This window comes from Parasteatoda tepidariorum, chromosome 3 (assembly GCF_043381705.1).
Source record: "Parasteatoda tepidariorum isolate YZ-2023 chromosome 3, CAS_Ptep_4.0, whole genome shotgun sequence".
In the NCBI taxonomy this organism is placed as follows: domain Eukaryota; kingdom Metazoa; phylum Arthropoda; class Arachnida; order Araneae; family Theridiidae; genus Parasteatoda; species Parasteatoda tepidariorum.
The window spans coordinates 49,755,901-49,776,357 of NC_092206.1; the positions used below are offsets into that span (position 1 = coordinate 49,755,901).

At 27.0% G+C, this 20,457-nt stretch overlaps 1 protein-coding gene across 4 annotated transcripts in view; it reads right to left on the reverse strand.

The window, feature by feature from the left end:
• Positions 1-20,457, reverse strand: part of LOC107455394 (RAS p21 protein activator vap) — a 33,009-nt gene that overhangs the window by 7,869 nt on the left and 4,683 nt on the right. The window contains exons 4-18 of one of the 4 annotated variants that reach the window (XM_016072944.4): positions 20,322-20,392; positions 19,349-19,466; positions 16,748-16,832; positions 16,067-16,211; positions 15,699-15,774; positions 13,817-13,964; positions 13,601-13,698; positions 11,838-11,911; positions 11,330-11,417; positions 9,515-9,750; positions 7,499-7,575; positions 5,886-6,058; positions 3,626-3,785; positions 3,151-3,293; positions 2,763-2,878 (exon numbers count right to left, since the gene is read on the reverse strand). In XM_016072944.4, the coding sequence (XP_015928430.1) occupies positions 2,763-2,878; positions 3,151-3,293; positions 3,626-3,785; positions 5,886-6,058; positions 7,499-7,575; positions 9,515-9,750; positions 11,330-11,417; positions 11,838-11,911; positions 13,601-13,698; positions 13,817-13,964; positions 15,699-15,774; positions 16,067-16,211; positions 16,748-16,832; positions 19,349-19,466; positions 20,322-20,392 (1,808 nt within the window). The remainder of the gene's footprint in view (positions 1-2,762; positions 2,879-3,150; positions 3,294-3,625; positions 3,786-5,885; positions 6,059-7,498; positions 7,576-9,514; positions 9,751-11,329; positions 11,418-11,837; positions 11,912-13,600; positions 13,699-13,816; positions 13,965-15,698; positions 15,775-16,066; positions 16,212-16,747; positions 16,833-19,348; positions 19,467-20,321; positions 20,393-20,457) is intronic. The other 3 variants (XM_016072945.4, XM_071178616.1, XM_016072946.4) reach the window with 3 other exon arrangements.

A 20,457-nucleotide genomic window follows, 5' to 3' on the forward strand; every position in this document is an offset into this window, starting at 1 on the left:
AATTCCTTCTGAATCTGAACCTCTGCTGTTTCAATATTCAAAAAAGGGTTTGTAACCCATTGAGGGACTTCCAGGGACAAAACATCTTTAAAATGTCAGAAAATTCAATGTACGAAGACTCAAGGTGATTACAATATTCTTGTGTATCATCAGAAAGAATTTCACCATTCTTTATTCCGATAAGATTGGAAATTAGCTAAACTTATTCCAACCAAAATTCTGCTTCCACAAAATCAGTTTTTTTAGAAAGGCAGAAATAGCTGATTTTGTAGTGATCAAATTGAGCTCGTCGCCTTGAAATTGTAAATTAACACCATTAAATTTTACAAATAAATCCGTCATGTATTCAAGGAACTCAAGCACAGAGTCGAAAATATTCCAAAACCTATTGAGACAGGCGTTTTTGNGAGGTGAAGACGCAAGTCCCCTCTTTGCACAATTTGAGTCAATTGTTTGTGACTAGATACGTCACATCACTGAATCTTCGCTCCACAAGGTAGAAGGAAGGGAAGGCTATTAAATGCTACCTTGAAGCCAAAATTCTGTTAATTCTGTAAAATTTCAAAGTTTTATTAGTTGAAAGTTCTCCCAATTCCTTCTGAATCTGAACCTCTGCTGTTTCAATATTCAAAAAAGGGTTTGTAACCCATTAAGGGACTTCCAGAGGCAAAACATCTTTAAAATGTCAGAAAATTCAATGTACAAAGACTCAAGGTGATTACAATATTCTTGTGTATCATCAGAAATAATTTCACCATTCTTTATTTCGATAAGATTGGAAATTAGCTAAACTTATTCCTACCAAAATTCTGCTTCCGCAAAATGAGTTTTTTTTAGAAAGGCAGAAATAGCTAATTTTGTAGTGATCAAATTGAGCTCGCCGCCTTGAAATTGTAAATTAACAGCATTAAATTTTACAAATAAATCCGTCATGTATTCAAGGAACTCAAGCACAGAGTCGAAAATATTCCAAAACCTATTGAGATAGGCGTTTTTGGAAAGTTTGCGAATGTCAGTGTGTAGTAGCAAGTGATTGAATTTTTCATCGTTTTTCTGGAACAGCTCTCTGAATAATTAATCGTTGAGAGTATTACTGCGAATTTTCATCACAGCAGAGATCGACATATTGCTATGATTGATGCAAATGGTCTCTGAGATTTTTTCCAACTAAATGCTGTCTGTGAATCTCGCAGTGGACAGCTAAAATATCTGGTACTTGGCCATCAATTATGGGAGGAGTTTTCTAGGTATCTCTGTCTTGGGAGGGGTACCTCTCTCTTCAAAATTAAACGGGGTTAAATCTACGATGTCAACCAACCATTGCAGTAGCTCCATCAGTGGCAACAGACATAATATTCGAAAGAGGAATGTTTTTCTCTTTAAAATAATCTTTGACAGCATTAAAAATAGATTTACCTTTGGCATCTTTAATCAGGTTTTTTGTAAAAAGCATCTCTTGAATAATTTTTCATTCCTTCATAAATCGGAAGTACGCCAACAGTAAAGCCTCATTATTTTTCAAGGTTGACTCATCAACTTGAAGTGAAATACGTTGGACATCAAAAGTTTGCATAAGGAAACTTCAATGTTTTCAGCCACCTCATCAATCCCTTGCAACACCGTATTGTTGTGAATCCGAACTTCAAGTACGTGACACTGTATTGACGACACTTTTTTTTATTAACAGACACTGTAGGCAGCAGCAAAATACAAAAGAGGAAAGAAAATAAACTACATCTTAAAATTAATAGATAATTTACGCTGAAGAACAAATTCGCGCAAGTACCTGGTCAAATAATCAATGAAATTGAATCAAACTGGGGAAAAAACTGAAAGGGAGTGAACGAAAATAATCATAAGAAACACTGATCGAATCAAACATTCATTCTGAAAGCGCATGGACTTCAATTTTTGCCAAATGGCTTGAATAAGTCAGAAGCAAAAACAACTCACTCATGCCCTGCGATAGTTCGGATTGGAGAATAGTTGTCGTATAAGTTCGTCTTACTGCTGGTACAAATGGTGTATTGGATAATTTTAATTTATTATATTAATTTAATTATTTTTCGTTAATATTAATTTTTGATTTACTTTATTTATTACATTAATTTTAATTTAATAATTTTATTTAGAAGTTTTAAAAATGAATTTGAATGCTCATCGCCCCCCTACTGCCCAAAACAAGTTCACCGTCCCCCTACTGTCCAAAACAAGTTCACCGCCCCCGTTGAGAATCAGTAACCTATAAGATATATATTTATTTTTCGACAGCTGATTCTGAAAGCAGGGTGGCCACTCAAATCAGGTTTCAAATTATCCTGATTTTTCCAGGTAAAAATCATACCAATTCCAGGTCAGCATGTTTTTGCTTTCTCATAAAGTGTAGGATGAGTACAAGAAAAATGTTAATATTACGAAGTATTTTATTTAATATGTTAATTTATTAATAAATCATTCTGAAAAAATTAGACGGAATTTATTAAAGCAAGATTGTGAAAAATTAAAGATTGTTAAAAATTAAAGTTGTGGTACAACTTTAATTTTTAAAAAATTAAGAAGGATGTAGAGAAAATATTATGTTCAGTTTGCAGAATATATTGTTTTTATTGTGTAACTTTAAGTAGTTTTTGCACCAAATGGCAAATACAGAGTGTACTGTTTAATATATTTTAATTAAGCGAAATAATTTATATATACTATATTTCATTAAGAGAAAGAAATATAGTTAAAAAGTTCAAAGTAAATCGGAAAAAGTATAGTACCTTGGACATGAATCAATAGAGGTAAATATCGATTCAATAACTTCATCTAAAAGGCCCAACATATTTTCTGCATTTGTGCAAGCTTCAATTGGGCTTTCAAGTTTGCTTGGATTCAACTGAAAGAGAATCATAAGGTCAGCAAACGATATACCTTCATTCATATATTTACAGTTGCACTTTCAGTTAATGAAAAATATCACAGCTTGTGTTTGTTAGTAGAAAATGCTAATAACCAAAATATTCACATTTTTAAACAAAAATGTATAATAGGGACAGAGGAACTTGTTTACTTTTAATTGGTCATGCATACATATCATGGGTATATAACAAAAGTCATGTATATATATGTAAATAGAAAAAAAAATCAGTAATATATTGTTGGACAAACCTCACAAGACTGTCGACTATCCATCACTTTAAGTATAAAATCTTGTACAGCTTGGTGTAAAAATCCATTAGTAGTTGATCTCATATAATGGTCCATTAATGTTGTTGTAAGAGAGGCCGACCGGAATAAAGTAGTAGTATCTTCTATAACAAATTCAAACGTAAGTCAAGCAATTATTTTTACTAAAGATAAAAATATATTTTCTGTTAAATTGTTTTCAAAATTGAAAGAAAACAATTTGAAAATAGTAGTGAGAAATATAAACAAATGAAGACCTTTAAAAAAGTGATGCTATACAAAACACACAAAAAAGAGAATATTTCAGCATATTTAATATATTCGCTTTTTTCTTTTAACACAGAATAAAGTCAATACAATTATCACAACTAGACTAACATAATTACATAGGGCATAAATTACATGATTTGGTGGAAACTATCTGATTTGAGGACAGAACTATAAAAGAAAAAATTACCTTCAAATTGAATTTCTCTATCATTCATTGTCTTCAAGAGCATTGCTTCTTTCTTTTCATACCTAAATACTCGCAAAACAGCATTGGCTAATGGCGTTCTATCTCTGTGGCACAGATCAGCTAAGACACTAACAACCTCCAAATCTTCTTCCATAATAAGCTATTTAAATAATTAATTGCAGATTTTTTATATAGAGGTTGTAGGGAGAAAAAGTATAAAATAGATATTCTAAACAGTCGTGTACATAACAATAAAACTACCTAGTTTACTTTACATACAGTCTTGTTAAATATAAATACTCAAACAGAAATATTATAACATATAGATATTAAAATTCAAGGCAAAATTAAATTAAATTTATCAAAATACACTATACTACAATATTCAGGAAAAAAAACTTTTAGTTTTTGGCATTTTGAGGTTTTTAATTCATGTGATTTTTCATGTTATGTAATAAGATGATGTAAGTTAAGTTTAAGTTTTCAGAGGTTAGTGGAACAAACAATAAATTATGAAAGAAAGCAAATATTTTTCAACACCCTATGCCCTATGAAGTAGACATGGAAAACTTATAACACTCTATTAAATTTCAACTATTCTTACAATATATAGTGCTAGACAATGAATAGAGCATTTTATTTTATTTATTTATTTTTTTCTGGACAAAATTCCTAGCCAGCTTATCTCATTTGCTTTTTAACCTATAATTTTATCTCAATATCTATTTTTTAAATTATACCATGCAATTAGTAATTTTTTTCAATTATTCATTTCATAATTTTCATTAGTTTAAAATTCTGAACCAAAACAGCAAAAATCAACCACAAAGAGAAATAATAAAAATTGATAGCAAATTTGAAACAACCACCAAAATACAGCCTTTGTTGTATTAAATTTGTTATCTGAAAAGGAAATAATTATCTGAACTTACAAGTGCTAACTTAAAAGAGCCATGAGATAAAATCTTACATAAAGCAATTTAAAAATTTTCTTTCATAAACTGCAAAATATTTTCATAATAAACACCCTATGTCAGAAAATCAAGCAATAAGCTTGTACTGATTACTTTGGTTATTATTTGCAATGACTGTATAAAATTTCGTTAATCTAGTGTTACTTATGCAGATATGAACATTTTTATCTAAAATAATTTTTTAGTCTTATGTTTTTTTGCTATACCTTTAAAAATATTCAAAAAAATTAAACAAAATTTTTTGAGCAATTTAAAACCAATTACAAAATTAATGTTTTTAAATTTAAAAAAAAAATATTTAAAAAAAATGCATGCAAGATATGAGTATTAAAAGTAGTTTTTTTGTACTGTGCACCCTCTGAAAAAATTTAAAATTATTTTTTCATTATTTTGTAGTGAATCGTATTTGGCAACTAATGGAGGAAAATTTTTTTTATTTAAATATCTAAAAAATTTCGATTAATTTTCTAGACAATTTTTGTACTTTTCAAAAGAAAGCTCAAAATAATCAGGGCTTTTTCACTAATTTTATTATGCTGTATTGCAAATTACACTACCTTATAATGAATGGACAGCAAGAACAAAATAAATATGTGGAAAACTCCCATTCGTTTTGAACTTACATTTAAAAAGTACAAAAATTACTTAGAAAATTGCTTGAAACTTTTTTACGTTTTTAAGATCTTTAAATCATATTTTTTCCATTAGTTGCCAAACATGATTCACTGTAAAATTACGGAGAAAAAATAATTATTTTAAATTGCATTAAAAACTTTTTTTTTTTAGTTTTACTGAATATTTTTAAAGTTATAATAAAAAACATGAGACAAAAAAATTAGTATTTGAAGAAAATGTTCATATCTCCATGAATATTTAAGTTAGATTTATGAAATTTTATGCAATCATTGCAAATAACAACCAAAGCAATCGATACAAGTTACAAGCTTATTGCTTGATTTTCTGGCATAGGGTGTAAGTATTTCTTGAGAAATTCAAAATAATATCAAAAACCGAAGTGTCTCTTCCATCATTGTAGGGTAATGTATATTATATATGAAAATATACATACATTTACATTGTAATTCTACAAAACATTTACCCTCTTTACAATTTTTTTTTCACCAAGTTTAGTTTGAAATAGCTAAAACGAAATGAAATTAGAAAATTTTAAATTTTATCTGCATTAAAAATTTTTTAAACTTAATTCACTTTGAATTCTGTAGCATACAGAATTTAAACTATGCAAATAAATATAAAGAAATTAAAATTTACACTACAATTTATACCTCTTTCAAAGCATTGTATTCAGCTAATGGCATTATAACTTCATGAATATATCTAATTCTGACACGCAATGAGCCCCAGTCTTCTCTAATAGGAGGTGTCAAACCACCAAGGGGAAACCAGTCTTCCACTTCCTCTCCGCTTATTAGATTTTCTAGCTCAACTGTAACATCAGCTGAAAAAATAAAATTTAAACTGTCTAGTACATACAGATAATAAATTCAAAGCATTTATTTATTTAAATAATATATATTATTATATTAAAAATTAACCAACATCCATGGGATAAGTTTTTCAATTAGACATGTGAGAATACTTAAGTAAAAATAAAAATTGAAAGTTTGAGATAGAATACAAGAGTCATGATATATAACTGAAAAAGTTTTATCATTTATTTAGTGTATAAAAAGATTTTAAGTACTCCAAAAAAGGTTACTTAACACTGATAATTATGGATACTTAAACAAAAAAAAACATAAAAAGTTTTCTAAAATCGGACAATAGACATTGTGTCAAGAGTTAAAGTGTGAGCATGTTTAATATTGTAATATCTTGAAATAAGTAGACTCTTAAAACAACACAGAACAAAATAGATATTGCATTTTATTATAGAAATTGAATTTTTAATTTACCTATGATTATTACCCATTATTTGTTTTAATGTCAAAGCTGGAATTGGATAGCCGTGTTTCCATGTTAGATGTTGGCGCATTCACGTCAGCAAGTTCTGACGGTCTCGCCAACTTTAAGCCAGGTGGCTTCTAACTGCCTTTAGATGAAGTAAGCAAATAAAACTTATTTGAAGCTCACAATTAAAACTACTACTTATTGCACCATTGTAAATGGTATATATAATAAAGTTTAAAAAGATCAAATAACATTAGTTTCTGAATAATTTTGACTAAATTTTTGTTATTGTAATTATTTCGTGACATACTGATTTCTCTTTTGAAATTGACTGATTTTGAATTGATTTTGGCAGAGAGACATGATAAGCCATTAGCTAATGACTAATGAATAGTTGTTAGAACGCAGAATCTGTCTTTTGAGAATATGTTTTAAAGACAATGACAGGCAGACTTCTTCCCTTATAAAAGGTGAAGTTGTTCATTTTTTTTCTTCTTCTTTTTCCTCAGAGATGTAAGATCAAACTTTTCTCTCTGATTGCAACTATGGATTGTCAGAATTGTTAATTTATAAAAAGAATGTAATTTTTTTCAAACATTTACTTCTTAAAGAAATATAAGCTTATTTGATTTCCTTGATTAAACTTTTTTTAAAATTCATTTTAGGCATGTGCTGCATAAATTCCATTTTCGGGTAAATCCATTCTCCTTATTAAAATGATTATTGTTTTCATTCATAGATGCACCATAAACTATTGAAAATGTTATTTACAAACCCGAATGAGTTAAAATAATTATTTACACACCTTTATTTTTCCCCATCACTCTTGTTATAACTTTAGACAGTTAACCATCCATTATCCAACAATTGGCCTTAACGGACTAAAATGATTCCTCATAAACATCATGTTTTTTCTTAGTTGTTAGGTAGATTATGTGGAATGAGTTTAGTGTGTATTAAAAAATGATATTAAAACAGAAATAAGTACCTATTTCCATATCTTTTGAACGCTTCCCTTTGTTATAAAGAGTAATGACAAAAGATGTTATATCAGATGGAATGTCTCTAAAAGTATAAAATAAAATTATGCAATTGACATTTACGTACGCAATTAATAATAATTTAAATAAAGAAAATGGTATGAAAACAAATAACTATATTTTTCTCATATTCTAATAAATTAGCATTTAATAAACAAGGATTACACATATTTTATGGGTTAAGGTTTTTTTTTCTTCCTTGCAGTAGAAATAATATATCTGCTTAATCATGCTACTAAATGATATTATACAAAAGTATTAACATTTATAGAGGATGCATATGGGAATATTGCTAATGTATATTAAAAATTTGCCTTCTAATGTGTTAGTTTGAACTAAATGCTTCTTTTAACCTTATTATACAATATGAAAAAATAGCAGAAACAAGTTTTTGATAATACAGTCCTTGCAGCACAGGCATGAAAAAAAATTTATAAGAATTTATACATAGATAGATAAAATAGGACAATCTTTTAATTACGGATTGCAAATTAAGTGAATTGGCCCGAGTTTACCTAATATGAACATAAAATTTTCTTCGATTATGTTGTTTTGTTTAACTAAAGAACAAAGAAAAGTAGTTTTGATTTATTATTTTTTGAATAATAATTAAGTTTGCAAGAAAGTAACATTTATAAAACATTTTTAAAAAAGCAGGCTTTTACTAAAAATAAGTACTAAACAACAAAAATCTTGTTTTTTACGATCTCCTAATTTATATGTTCATTTTTCCTTCATTTGGGCAAGAAGACACTGTCCAATATAAAATATATAAATAGTTACATAATAGTTTTCCATTTATAACTATTGTTAGAAGAATTAAAGTTCTTAGTGATAAACCATTTTTTAAGAGAACTATTATAATTTGAATAGCTTTCTTTTTAGGAAATGGGGAAAAAAATAGAATTTGAACTTGGCATCGTAACTAAAATTTAGATCAGGCTTTCCAAATTATAATTAAAAAGATACTAACTGAATAAAAAATATTCCTTTTATAAATATTTTCAGTTTATTCCCTCCTAAATTAAAGATTCTTCTTTTAGTTGCTTCAAAAGAAAATAACTTATTAAAATTTCAATTGGTATAATTTTTTACCAACAGCCAATCTGAATATTTATTATTCTTTGGAAAAATGGAATTTGGTTAATATTTTAATTGAACTCAATTTATTATTTTTAAAACTTCTATGAATATTGATTGAATTGTTGCCTGAATTAAATCATTTTAAATAAACTGAATAAAGAGAACAATTGAAATTTCTGAAACAACCTATCTCTCTATCCAACAAGATTTAATTTTACTAAAAATAGCAAATAAGTGTATGAAACCTAATTCACTCTTATAAAATTTAAATAGAAAGTCAGTTTTTATTTTTATATAACGCTATTTAAAAATCATTGCAATGCAGAAACATATTGGGTTGAATAAATAAAATACTCAAATCACTTTCGTACAATTTGAATTTCAATATCAATTTTAGAAATGTTAAGTTAATAATGAAAAATTACACGAAAAAAGCGAATTCAGTGGGAAAGTAACATGTCCGATGAGAGGAAAGTGATTTAAATCAATCACTATGAACACTTCAAAAAACTGCTACACAATATATGGTTTTATCTTAAGTGCCAGTTTTAACATTGAGTTTCATTACCTTTGTTGAAGCAAATTGAGACCAGAGGAAATGGAGGATCTGTAACCCTGTGTCATATTCTAAAAGAGGACCTAAGATAAGGAAATTTATATAAAGATGTTAAATTAATCATCATTTTGTGCCCACTTTTTATGAAGTTCCATTTTTTAAACTATGCTCTTAAATCTTTGAGACCAGAATAACGTCGAAGAACTTCTTCCACCCCTTCAAAGGTAATAATTTAGCAATTTTCCTTCCACTACCTATGACAGTAGTGATTATCAAAAAGGAGAAAGAAAAAAAAGAAAACATAAAATTTGTGAAACAAACGTACTCAAGAATAAAATCTTCTTCCCATATAGGATCAGGTGGGCACTTAACTTGAGTTCGGCAAACTTTAACTTGATTTAGTGAAATTATGCAAAAAGGGTGGGGTACAAGCCTCACTGGTAAACGGTGCGCTTCCAGTAGAGTCAGGTGTAAACTTCGAACCTCGGTAACATTGTGGGTAGGGGCCCGTCCTCTTGGTAGTTGAGGAGAGCATAATGGTTTGATAGCTTGAATCCATTCCTAAAAAAATATTTCATATATCTTTTAAAAAAAACTATAGTTACTTGAAAAAAAAAATTCTTTTCTTAATATTGAACTTTTTTTTTGTTGCCAGTAATGAACTACAGTTTAATTCATTATGCATACATAACTCAATAGTTTTTTAGTCATCAATTGTACAACTCAGACATTTTAAATCTAACTTAGAGAAAAGGGAACTCCCAAAGTCATCTATTTAGACAAGAATATCTTTCACATTGTTACTATGTCTTTATGATTGGTCAACAGAAAGGTACACAATTAGAGAATTAATAAGACTAATATAATCTATTTATGATAATAAAGAAAAAACTTTTAACATTTATGGATACAAGCTTATTTTATAATTGAATAACATATTCAGAATTTAAATAATGGAAAATGTTTAAAATTAACCAAAATTTTTCAGCTTTAACTAATATTATGATATTCTAAAGATATATCAATATCATCAAAAAATAATGTTAAAAATTAATTAATTAGAAAATTAACAATTATGAATTACATCCTCCATAAAGAAATGACTTCTACAATTTAGCACACTTGAAATTTTTGAGTTCCAAAAATGTCTGTTATATGCAGCAAAAATATGAAGAATATTTTAGACATCGTAAAATAAACAGTTAAATCATATTACTTTTCTTAAAATTAATCTTGTCAAACATAAAGAAAAATTAGTTTCCTAAGTTAAAAGGTATTTCTTACTGATAACTGAGTTTGAGGTGGACTGTGAAAGGATAAAACTAACAGTGAGGAGAAATATTTATTAACTTTGACCCTCTTTCCAACTACTTAAGCACATAGACAGAGACCTAATAATAATTAGCACATAGACTTCTTACCGACTTTTAAAAAGTTATTTTAATATGATGCTTTATAAAAGAATGTTTTGAATAATATCAGTTATGAAATAGAATGATTAATATTCAGGTCTACCAACACATGTCACATAATAATTCAAACAAAGTAGTTTTGGAAAAAAGAATTCAATTAACATTTTATCCGATGATAGCTTATTAATAAACTATCTGATGATTAATAAATAAATACAATTAAACAATAAGCATTAACATAAAGAAAATATAAAATTTTATTATCTTATAAAAGATAGCGCCCAATTTTGTCTGAACTAAAAAGAGCCCACATACTACAGTAAGATAAAAAACTGACAAAGAGCAGTCGCCAGGAAGGATCTATGGCTAGACGGTTTTAAATATGCTGTTGAACTAATAGTGATTGTTAATGTGTTAACATTTAGTCTCTTTAGTATTTAACTTGTCCATGACCAGAACACATAGAAAATATTTTTACAATTATCTTAAAATTAAAAAAAAAAAAGCTATTTTAGTTGAATTGCCCTAAAAATGTAAAATATAATATTTTCCCCTGTAAAATGGAAATTCATTACAAATTCTTAGAAAAAAATTAAAAGTTCTCTCAAATGAATGTTTTTTCCCTTCAGAATCTTAGATTAAAAAATCTCTTCAAAATCTTAGATTTGCTAATAACTTGGAACGGAAATTTTGATACTAAAACTTATATAAGTAAAAGAGTAGATTACCTGCGTTAAATCTGGAGAACTAGCACACAAATAGTATATTGTACTTATACAAGGTAATGCACGTTCCACCAATTGGAAACAATTTGGTCTAAAAATAATAGAAAAATAAATCAATAATAATAATTAGATTTCCAGAAAATTTAAAACCAGATAATTATATTTCCTGAATACTTAGCAAATTTTTGACACTACTTTTTCTTCTTAATATTGAAACTACTTCATATAATTTATAAGTGAAGAATGAAATGTAAATCACAATACTTAATACGATATAGCTTAATTATCAATGATTGCTAAACTTGTATTTTTCTTGTTCTATAAAATGATAAACCAAAAAAATTTTAATGATATTTTCAATGAAGAAAAAACAAGTTTAATAGTACATAGCTTGATAAAATCGAGTTAATATTTAAGAGTAATTTTCAACTAACGACAGCATATTTAGATGGCATAAAATTTGGTTCACATATAAAACTGTATGTAACAGTTTTAGATAGAAATAGCTTACCTTTCAAAGAGGCTGTCATGCACCATGTATAAGTAAGTGTAGCTCAATTCAATCAAGCCTTTCGGCTTAGTGCGCTAAAATTTGATTTAAAAAAAGTTGAGTTCCATACATAAACAATAACTGAAGTTAAGGGAATGAAAGCAGAACTGATTTATTTATAGAAGGTGTCAATAAACAAAAACAAGGCAGCATATACCTTAATATATAAAAAAACAAACATATTTTTTATTGGGGGATTGGGGAAACATGAAAAGTGTAACTTACTTAAAAGAAAGTAACTATTTGTCTCATTTTTAAAAGATATAAGGAATAAACAAATTATGAAAATAGAGATCTCAATCAAAAAATAACTAAATATTTTTTTTTTAAATAGGAGTAGCATGGGTGATTGTGAGCCCAACTCAAAAATCCTGAAAATTTCTCGAGTAAAATCATTAATGAAGCATTTCAAAAAATTTATGTCGTTATAAATTTAAATTGATATTTTCAAAACATGAAATTCTAAATAAATTATATTCAGCATAATTTAAATGAATAATTATGTGTAAGTTTACTATTATCTCTAATCACATTTATTATTTTATCAGAAAAAATATTTACAAATAAAAGAGATGCCAAGTATAAATTTTAGTTCTAATATTTTTAAATAAAATATGCAAGAATTTTTATACGTAAATGCGATCGATGATTTCTGGAAACTTCCGGATTGCGTTTAGTGAAAAAAAAAAAACGGAATTTTTCCGGAGCACAATCATCTGTGGGAGTAGGTAATTGAAACTCCAATCTAGTACAGGGTTCCCACTCTATGATGAGATTGAAATTCAAGCACTTTCCAGGACTTCTCAAGGACCTCAACAAAATTTTCAAGGACCTTAATCTAAGACCAATTTTAAAAATTATTCTCTTCTATCTTACTAGAAGCAACAATGCTTGTTGTGGCAATAATTAATTTTAAATATAATACCTAAATGCTTTGCCTATATAGAGAGAAGAGAGTATATGTATTATGGACTTAAATTTATATTTTTATAAAAACAACCCTACTGGTTTTACATATTAATTCACAAAATCATTTTCAGCACAATCTATAACNAGCATATGCGACAGAAGATGAAGTGGAGTCTCGCCCCGAACGCATTGATTGTCTGCTGTGCTCCGCGCGCTTGGCAGACACCAAGACGCTAGGCCCGGTTAGAAACGGTGGCGTTAAAAACCACGTGAGAGAGCTCAGGAGCAAAACAGAAAGAACAAGAAAGATCCGCGGGAGTTTTATAAAAAGGGCCGCCGGCAGTATTGAACAAATTCAAGGACCTTTCCAGTTTTTCAAGGACCTAAGACGTTTTTCAAGCACTTTCAAGGACCTAAATTTAGCAAAAAAAAAATTCAAGGACTCTCAAGGACCGTGGGAACCCTGTAGTATCACTACTGACAATTTTAATGGCAAAGCTGACACACATAGAAAGGTTTAAGCTAAATATTTTCTTCACTAATATTGTTACAATGTAAAAATATAATTATTAAAAAAATAATAAATTATAGTCAAATAAAACAATTACTAAAACCTTGGAAAAAAGATACTGTGTAAATAATTTAATAACATGCATCATAAAAGTTGGAAATTTGATTAGTTACAAGGAAGATTTCAAATTAATAAAATTAAATTTAGTTTCACGAGTGTTCCACTACATCTAATTGTATTAATTTAATTGAAAATAATATGATAATCTACCAAAGAAATTAAAGATGAAAAAGCAAGTACTTACACGAGGGTTATCAAAAAAGAGTAGCTGTTGTTCTTTAGCACTAAGAACAAAATATAAGTTTTTCCACTTGCGATTCCCTTGACCTGGGTTAAAACAACCTGAGAATTAAAGTTATGATAAAAGTTTAGATCAAACACATAATAAAGTTTGATCACTGGCAAACTCAATATAATGCAGAACTTTGAGCTAAAATTCAGTTTTTATTTATGTACTTACTCTTTTTATTCAAGTAACCCTTCATGCGAATTCCTTTGTTGCGCTTGGCAATTCCAGATTCACGACTTTCTCTCAGTGTTGCATAAATATCATGAGATTTCTGTTGAATCTCTTCAGCTTTACTGAGTTCTTTGGATTCATAAGGAGCCTGAAAGTATAAAAGAACATTACACATAATTTTAACTAAAACATTGTAAAAAAAAAAGGAAAATTAAGAGAACACAATTTATAAAAATTAGTTGTAGTAAAAAAACAATATGGTTTTCAAAATTTTCAGTACTTTTAAGATTTTTAGAGAAATGAAATACATTGATGGTTCTTTGGATAAGGGACAAAATCAAAATGTAAAGTATCTTAGCTTAGCTAAAAACACATAAATATAGTTTTAGAATAAAATTTTAAAATCTTTATCACAAAAACTTAAGCATAGTAGGATAGTGAGTGGACAATAACTTTTGCCAAATTAAATTGGACACATTTTTATTTTGCCTTCTCATATAAAGTAAAAATTTTAGCGTTATTTTAGCATTACTATATGAACTGCAGTTTCAACCAAACTTATCATAGATTTACAAAAATAAAATAAATGATAATAAATCAATTAAAAATAATTCAATTGAAATCAAAAACATATAAAGCATTTAAAGCAATTAGGGGAAATTAAAAAAAGTATATTAAGGAACTGTATTACACCAATCAAGCCTACACTACAATTTCTAGCAAATTTATAAGTGCAATCAATACTGAATAAGTACATCCTTTCCACTAGTTACTCTTGCAAGTTGATATTATTGTTTTTAATCATAGCTATGCCATGGTTGAATAGAAACGTCATTACCTTGCAAAAAAACAAAGACTGAATAAAGAAAGACCAAGAAAGAGATAAGTGAAGTTTAAAATTAAATTTGAGAATGATTAAAATATGTGGAAATATGAAAATCCGATAATTCTGAAGAGGAGAAAAATATTTTTAAGTGAACTGCTGCTGGGAACCACTATGAAGGAAACTGGATGACAGTTTGCTCACACTTTTTCAAAAACAATGCCAGCTTACTAGATGTATCGTGCAGAAGTTTTAAAAAATAGTAATTTCCCTGGACACCACGAACTTAAGTATTATAAACGTAAATCATGGAATCAAAGAACCAGCATAGCAATAAGAGTCACTAACAAGTAAACAAAAATTCAGCAAATTAATTGCTATGTAAAATCAAATTTTTCATTCATTTTGTGTAAAAATGACTAATGATATCTGCAATATCGACCAAGCTAATTCGTTCAGATAAACCCTACACCAGAACTAATGATTTGGTTGGAAATAAATTTAACTGTATCACAAACACTAGGTAACTTTACCATTGTTTATAGTTTTCGTTAAGTTGACAGCGTTCATCATTTTGAAAGAATAAATGGGACAATTCTACTTCAGGCTGAGTAAAAAATACCTTACATTCACTGTTATTTTAAACAACAATTACATATCACATGAGAATTATGGGATTGAGGGGGTGGGAAAAGTAGTTGAAAAAGAATTTCTGCATGTTCACCATGAGTGACAATAATTAATTTATCAATTCTACAATTGATACTGCTATACGATTACTTTTTTCAATGCCATTCTAAAATATAACTTTTTTACTTAATATTAACTACTTAAATATAAATGATTTATAAATGCAAAAAAATAAAAAAAATTATGATTTACTAGTTGCTACAGGAAGAGAAAATATTGCAGAACAAAAACTAATAGTAATGTAATGAATTATCATACATAGCTAAGTATTATATAAAAGAATCATAAATAATTTACAAATTAATTACAATAATTTAATATAAACAATTATAGAACTGTATATTACGCATATATAAAACTTTTGCTTACTTTGAGAACAGGTTCACCCAGATGGTGGCCTTCTACAATCTGCTCAACTTTATACCTGTTCACAACAGCTTCTAGACTGTAAATACATTTTTAATTTAGAAAATAATCATTAACCATTGTAATGATAACAATAATAATTTTAAAACACTTTCAACTATGAAAAACGTGGCTACTAACTATATAATAATTAATCATAATAACAATTATATTTTGCTAAAAACTAATACTGTCAATCCAGATATATAATATATATATATTTTCTAATATAGTTTCAGCATGACCAATGACTACAGATACATTTAAAAGATCAATTAGCCATTAATAAAGAAATAAATTTAAATGTCCATAATAAAACAAAATATAAATACCTATCAAAACATCGTCCACCCATAATGTACCGATTCCCTCTTTTTTCGATGCGAAAGCGTTGAATGGTATTATTAATATGAAAGAAAAGTGAGTAGTTTCCAGGGGAATTATCACTAGGTCTCACTAAGAAGCTTCCAGGACCCACTGTATAAATAAAAAATGATGAATAATTACTTTCAGGGGGAAAAAATTAGATATGTTAAATGTACAAGTTAAATTATATTAAGATAATAAACATCATCTGAAAAAAAGTACTATGCTTTAATACTAAGTTATTGAAATTTAATCATAATTGATTTTTTTTTAATATTTTCTATGCATTTAAGATAATTAAAATTATTCACACAATTTTTTCTGTTTATGTAATAACACATAACAAGTAATAGGTCTAATGGGAATGAGAAGTGTATTACCGGATAAAAAAGGGCTCTCTTTATAAATATATAAAGAAGCTAGTAATTGTAGAAGTACTCAGAAATAAAATTTAGGAGTTTGAGTGTTCAAACATTATAGGCAAGGCATCAACTTAAAAAAAAAAGGTAACGAATATATTGTGATGATAAAAAGTACCAGGATTTGTCCAAAGCCCATGAAAATGCACAAAATAAAAATGGAAAATAAAATAACATAGTTGATTAGTATTTATTTGATCTAGCAAATAAAGAAATGGAATGACTTACTCTTAGCAAGCTTTTCCACAGCAGCTTCTTTACTTATCGTTCCATGAAACCAAGGATAAATCTCATTCGGATCAACATCATCATCCTGAAATATCAATATCAATTTAATAGAGGCAAATTTTAAGATTAGTACAAACTTGAACATTGCTCTCATAGACTTGCACACCATTTTTTATTGGAAGAGCAATGCTCGGCAAAGTTACTAATTTATAAATAACAAGAAAAAATTTAATGCAACTTCTTAAAAGATAAAAACATGTTTCTAAAGCAAATATACAAGGTCACTCAATATAGTTTGCTTAGGAGTGCAGCAAAAAAAAATATATCATTTCATGACTTAATTTTATTTGATACGACAAAATAAATTAGTATAAATTTATTCCATATATTTTCTTTCAACATATATATATATATATACTTTGAAAACTTTTGGCTTTTATGTATGTTACTTGCAGCTTACTTAAAGCATTTATGAAATTATTTTTATTTAAAATAAATTCAATCATTTTATAAGTTATCATCTTTTACCCAGAAGCAGTATTTCAGATTAAAAATATGAGTATAATCAAAAAAGAAGTATCAAATAGAGACATAAGGAATAGTGATTTGGCAAAATAGTCAAACATTTGACGGCCGAATAGCAAAATGTTTTTTAAAAAAATATTAATAAATATTTTTAATAACGAAATAAGTTTAGTCATTATTGAAAAATAATCAAAACTTGCCTGTATTATAGGTATGGGGCAAGTGTAAAAAAAAAAAAAACTTTATTTAATAGCAGGGTTGGGTTTTTGACGTCAAAAAGTGGTTTTTGACATGACAAGGGTATAATACTGGTTTAAACCGTCAAAAATGTCAAAAACTGANACATGTCAAAAACCTGCCAACCCTGTTTAATAGGAATCTTTATGTTAATAAAGATAATTAGATATTAAGATAATTCAAAATATTTTAGGTAAAAAAACTAACTAGCAACAATTAAAAAAAATCAAAGTTGTAGAGTTGGAAAGAAAAATGTCCCCGTAATTCCTAAAACAAAGCTGTAATGTGAAAAAGAATATTTTCCAGAACAAAATTATCCATAAAACATTAAAAGAGAAAATGTCTATCAAAAACGTTTTTAAAAATGCAGCACTATCATAAAAACAAAGATTCAAAAGCTAATCACAAAAATAAAAACTCATCTTATTTTTGAAAGAATATCTTCATTTTTTTTTTATTTTGAAAGAATATTTTCAAGGAAAAGTGAAGATTAAAGTCTAATAGAAACCCTCTTAAATTGCACCGTCATAATAACAATGTCTATAGAAACAAATTTTTTTGAAAAAGAAAAACCAAGACAGAAAGAAAAACACAAATTATTCTTAGATTTTAAATAAAAGATTTAATGCTAAAAATCTTAATTTAACTTTTTCCAGTTGTCATATTTTTATAAAAAAGTGATCATAAAAGAATAACAATCATTAGAAACGCTTTTTAAAAGATACTGTAATAATAAAAACGCTTATAAAATGAAAAGTTAATAAAAAAAATCAAAAGAGGAACTATAAATTTTTTTATCTTAGTTCTGAAATATAACTTTAATGTTGAGAATCGCAGCTTTCTGTACTAGTTATCAGTCTTACCGTACGAGAAAAAGCAACAATAAAATAATACAGTCTATTAGAAAGACTCTTAACAAGCTTCGCTTTAGTTAAAACAGAAAGTAAACAAAAAGAGATTTCAATTTTTAAAATATAGTGTTGAAAAAATGATAAATTGACTTGCCTAAATACAATTAAAAAATGGCAAGAACTAGATCAAAATTGTATCTCTATCACCATAATCAGAAGTTATTGGATGCTTTCTTTTTAACTATCAGCAGTAATAGATATAGCCATTCAACATAAAAAAAGGGGGGGGGGATAACGAGCTTTTAACCAAAAAAATATTATTTTTTTAAAAACGAGTTATTTACAAATTTAAAGATGTAAAAAGAAATAAAACACTTCTAATTATCTTTCATTTACATGTTTGGATGAAAGAATTTTTTTTAATGATTACACATCGATTAATAATTGAAATTTTTTTTAACAATTCAGTTAGTTTTCAATTGATTTTAAAAGGAAGTTAATTGAGTTTTCACAATTAGAACATTGATTTAGAATTAAAAAGTGTAGGAAACAGAATTTTTTTTTTTTATAAACTTAGTACTTAAAATTAATAAAACTCTAACTAAAAAAAGATGGATAAAAATTTTAACTATGATGAAAATAAATTACTTTATATGCAATACATATTTATTAGAGCCTTAAATGCATTTAAAATTTTTCCACTCAATTAAAAACTGACAATTAAACTAATTAAAAACTAACATACACACACTAAAGGAAGTATAAAAAAAAATATTCAATAATTTTATGTAAACATATATATTTTTCGGAAAAAGTATTTGAGTCAAACAACTTTTTTTTAGATTATGCATTTGGTACATTGGAAAAAATAATATTTGAGACAACTATCATAAAGAATTATCAACTTATTTATTTAAATTTAAAGAGAGTGCATTTCATAAGAAACCTGAATCTGTTTAATAGAAAAGTGAAAAAAATATTTATTTACCAATTCTTCAACAAGTTCTTTGAATACTAAACCACTTTCCTGAGTACGATGCAGAGTACACCAAAGCCAACCATCACCCATATCATTGTGTACAATAAATATGTCCCCTTTTAGGAAACTGAAATTACATTGAGATAATTTTTTTAATACTTAATTGAAAGAAATTATGCTCTTTTTAATAATTAAATACATAAATAGCCACTTGTACAAGCTGAGTTTTGTGCTTTACAACCAGCAAAAAGTTTTAGTCGCAGTGGATATTTTCATAAATATTGTACTTTTATCAAGAAAACAATCGATTTTTTTAAAAAATATATTCTATTACATAGTGTTTGTTTCATTGAACAATGGCTTGCTTTTTAAAAAACTGTGTAAAAAAGATTTATTTATTTATTCTGCTATTGATAATATTTATTTTTTTTAGATATTTTAAATTTTTCACCACTTTTTTCAAGATTGATATATTAAGATTTAACTGTACTATACTAACTAAATAATGACAATAATACACAATAAAGCAAATTCACAATTATATTTGAATATATCATTTAATAAAGGCATTTATATTATAATCATCAATTTACTATAAAAACTACATTTAAACAATAAGGTTAAGACCCTAAACAAAAACTCAAAGCATATTTGCTTTGAATTTTTCCAGATTGCTTTTAAGTAAGGAAGGTAAATAATTAATGTGCATGTTTTCCTCTTCACATATTTATATTATTAAAAAAAAAAAAAAAAAAAAAAAAAAAAAAAAAAAAAAAAAAAAAAAGGAATAAAAGAATTAAGCAAAATTTAAGTTCATCAGTTTTATAAAGAAAGATTAAAAATTCTTGTTGACTCATCATTGATATCATAACATTAAAGAAATTCAGAGCATCAGACAAAATATTTACCTAAAACAAGAATTTTATAATATTCAAAGGTAATACATAATTAAATTTTAAGGAATGTAAAAATAATACAATACCTAATTTCATCAGTATCAGGCATCTTATTATAAGGTAGTATTGCAACAACTCGTTTTTTATCATTTACAGGCTGAAAAACAAAAAAGTATATCATTATACAAATTAGTTTGTTAATTACTATTTACAAATTTCTTA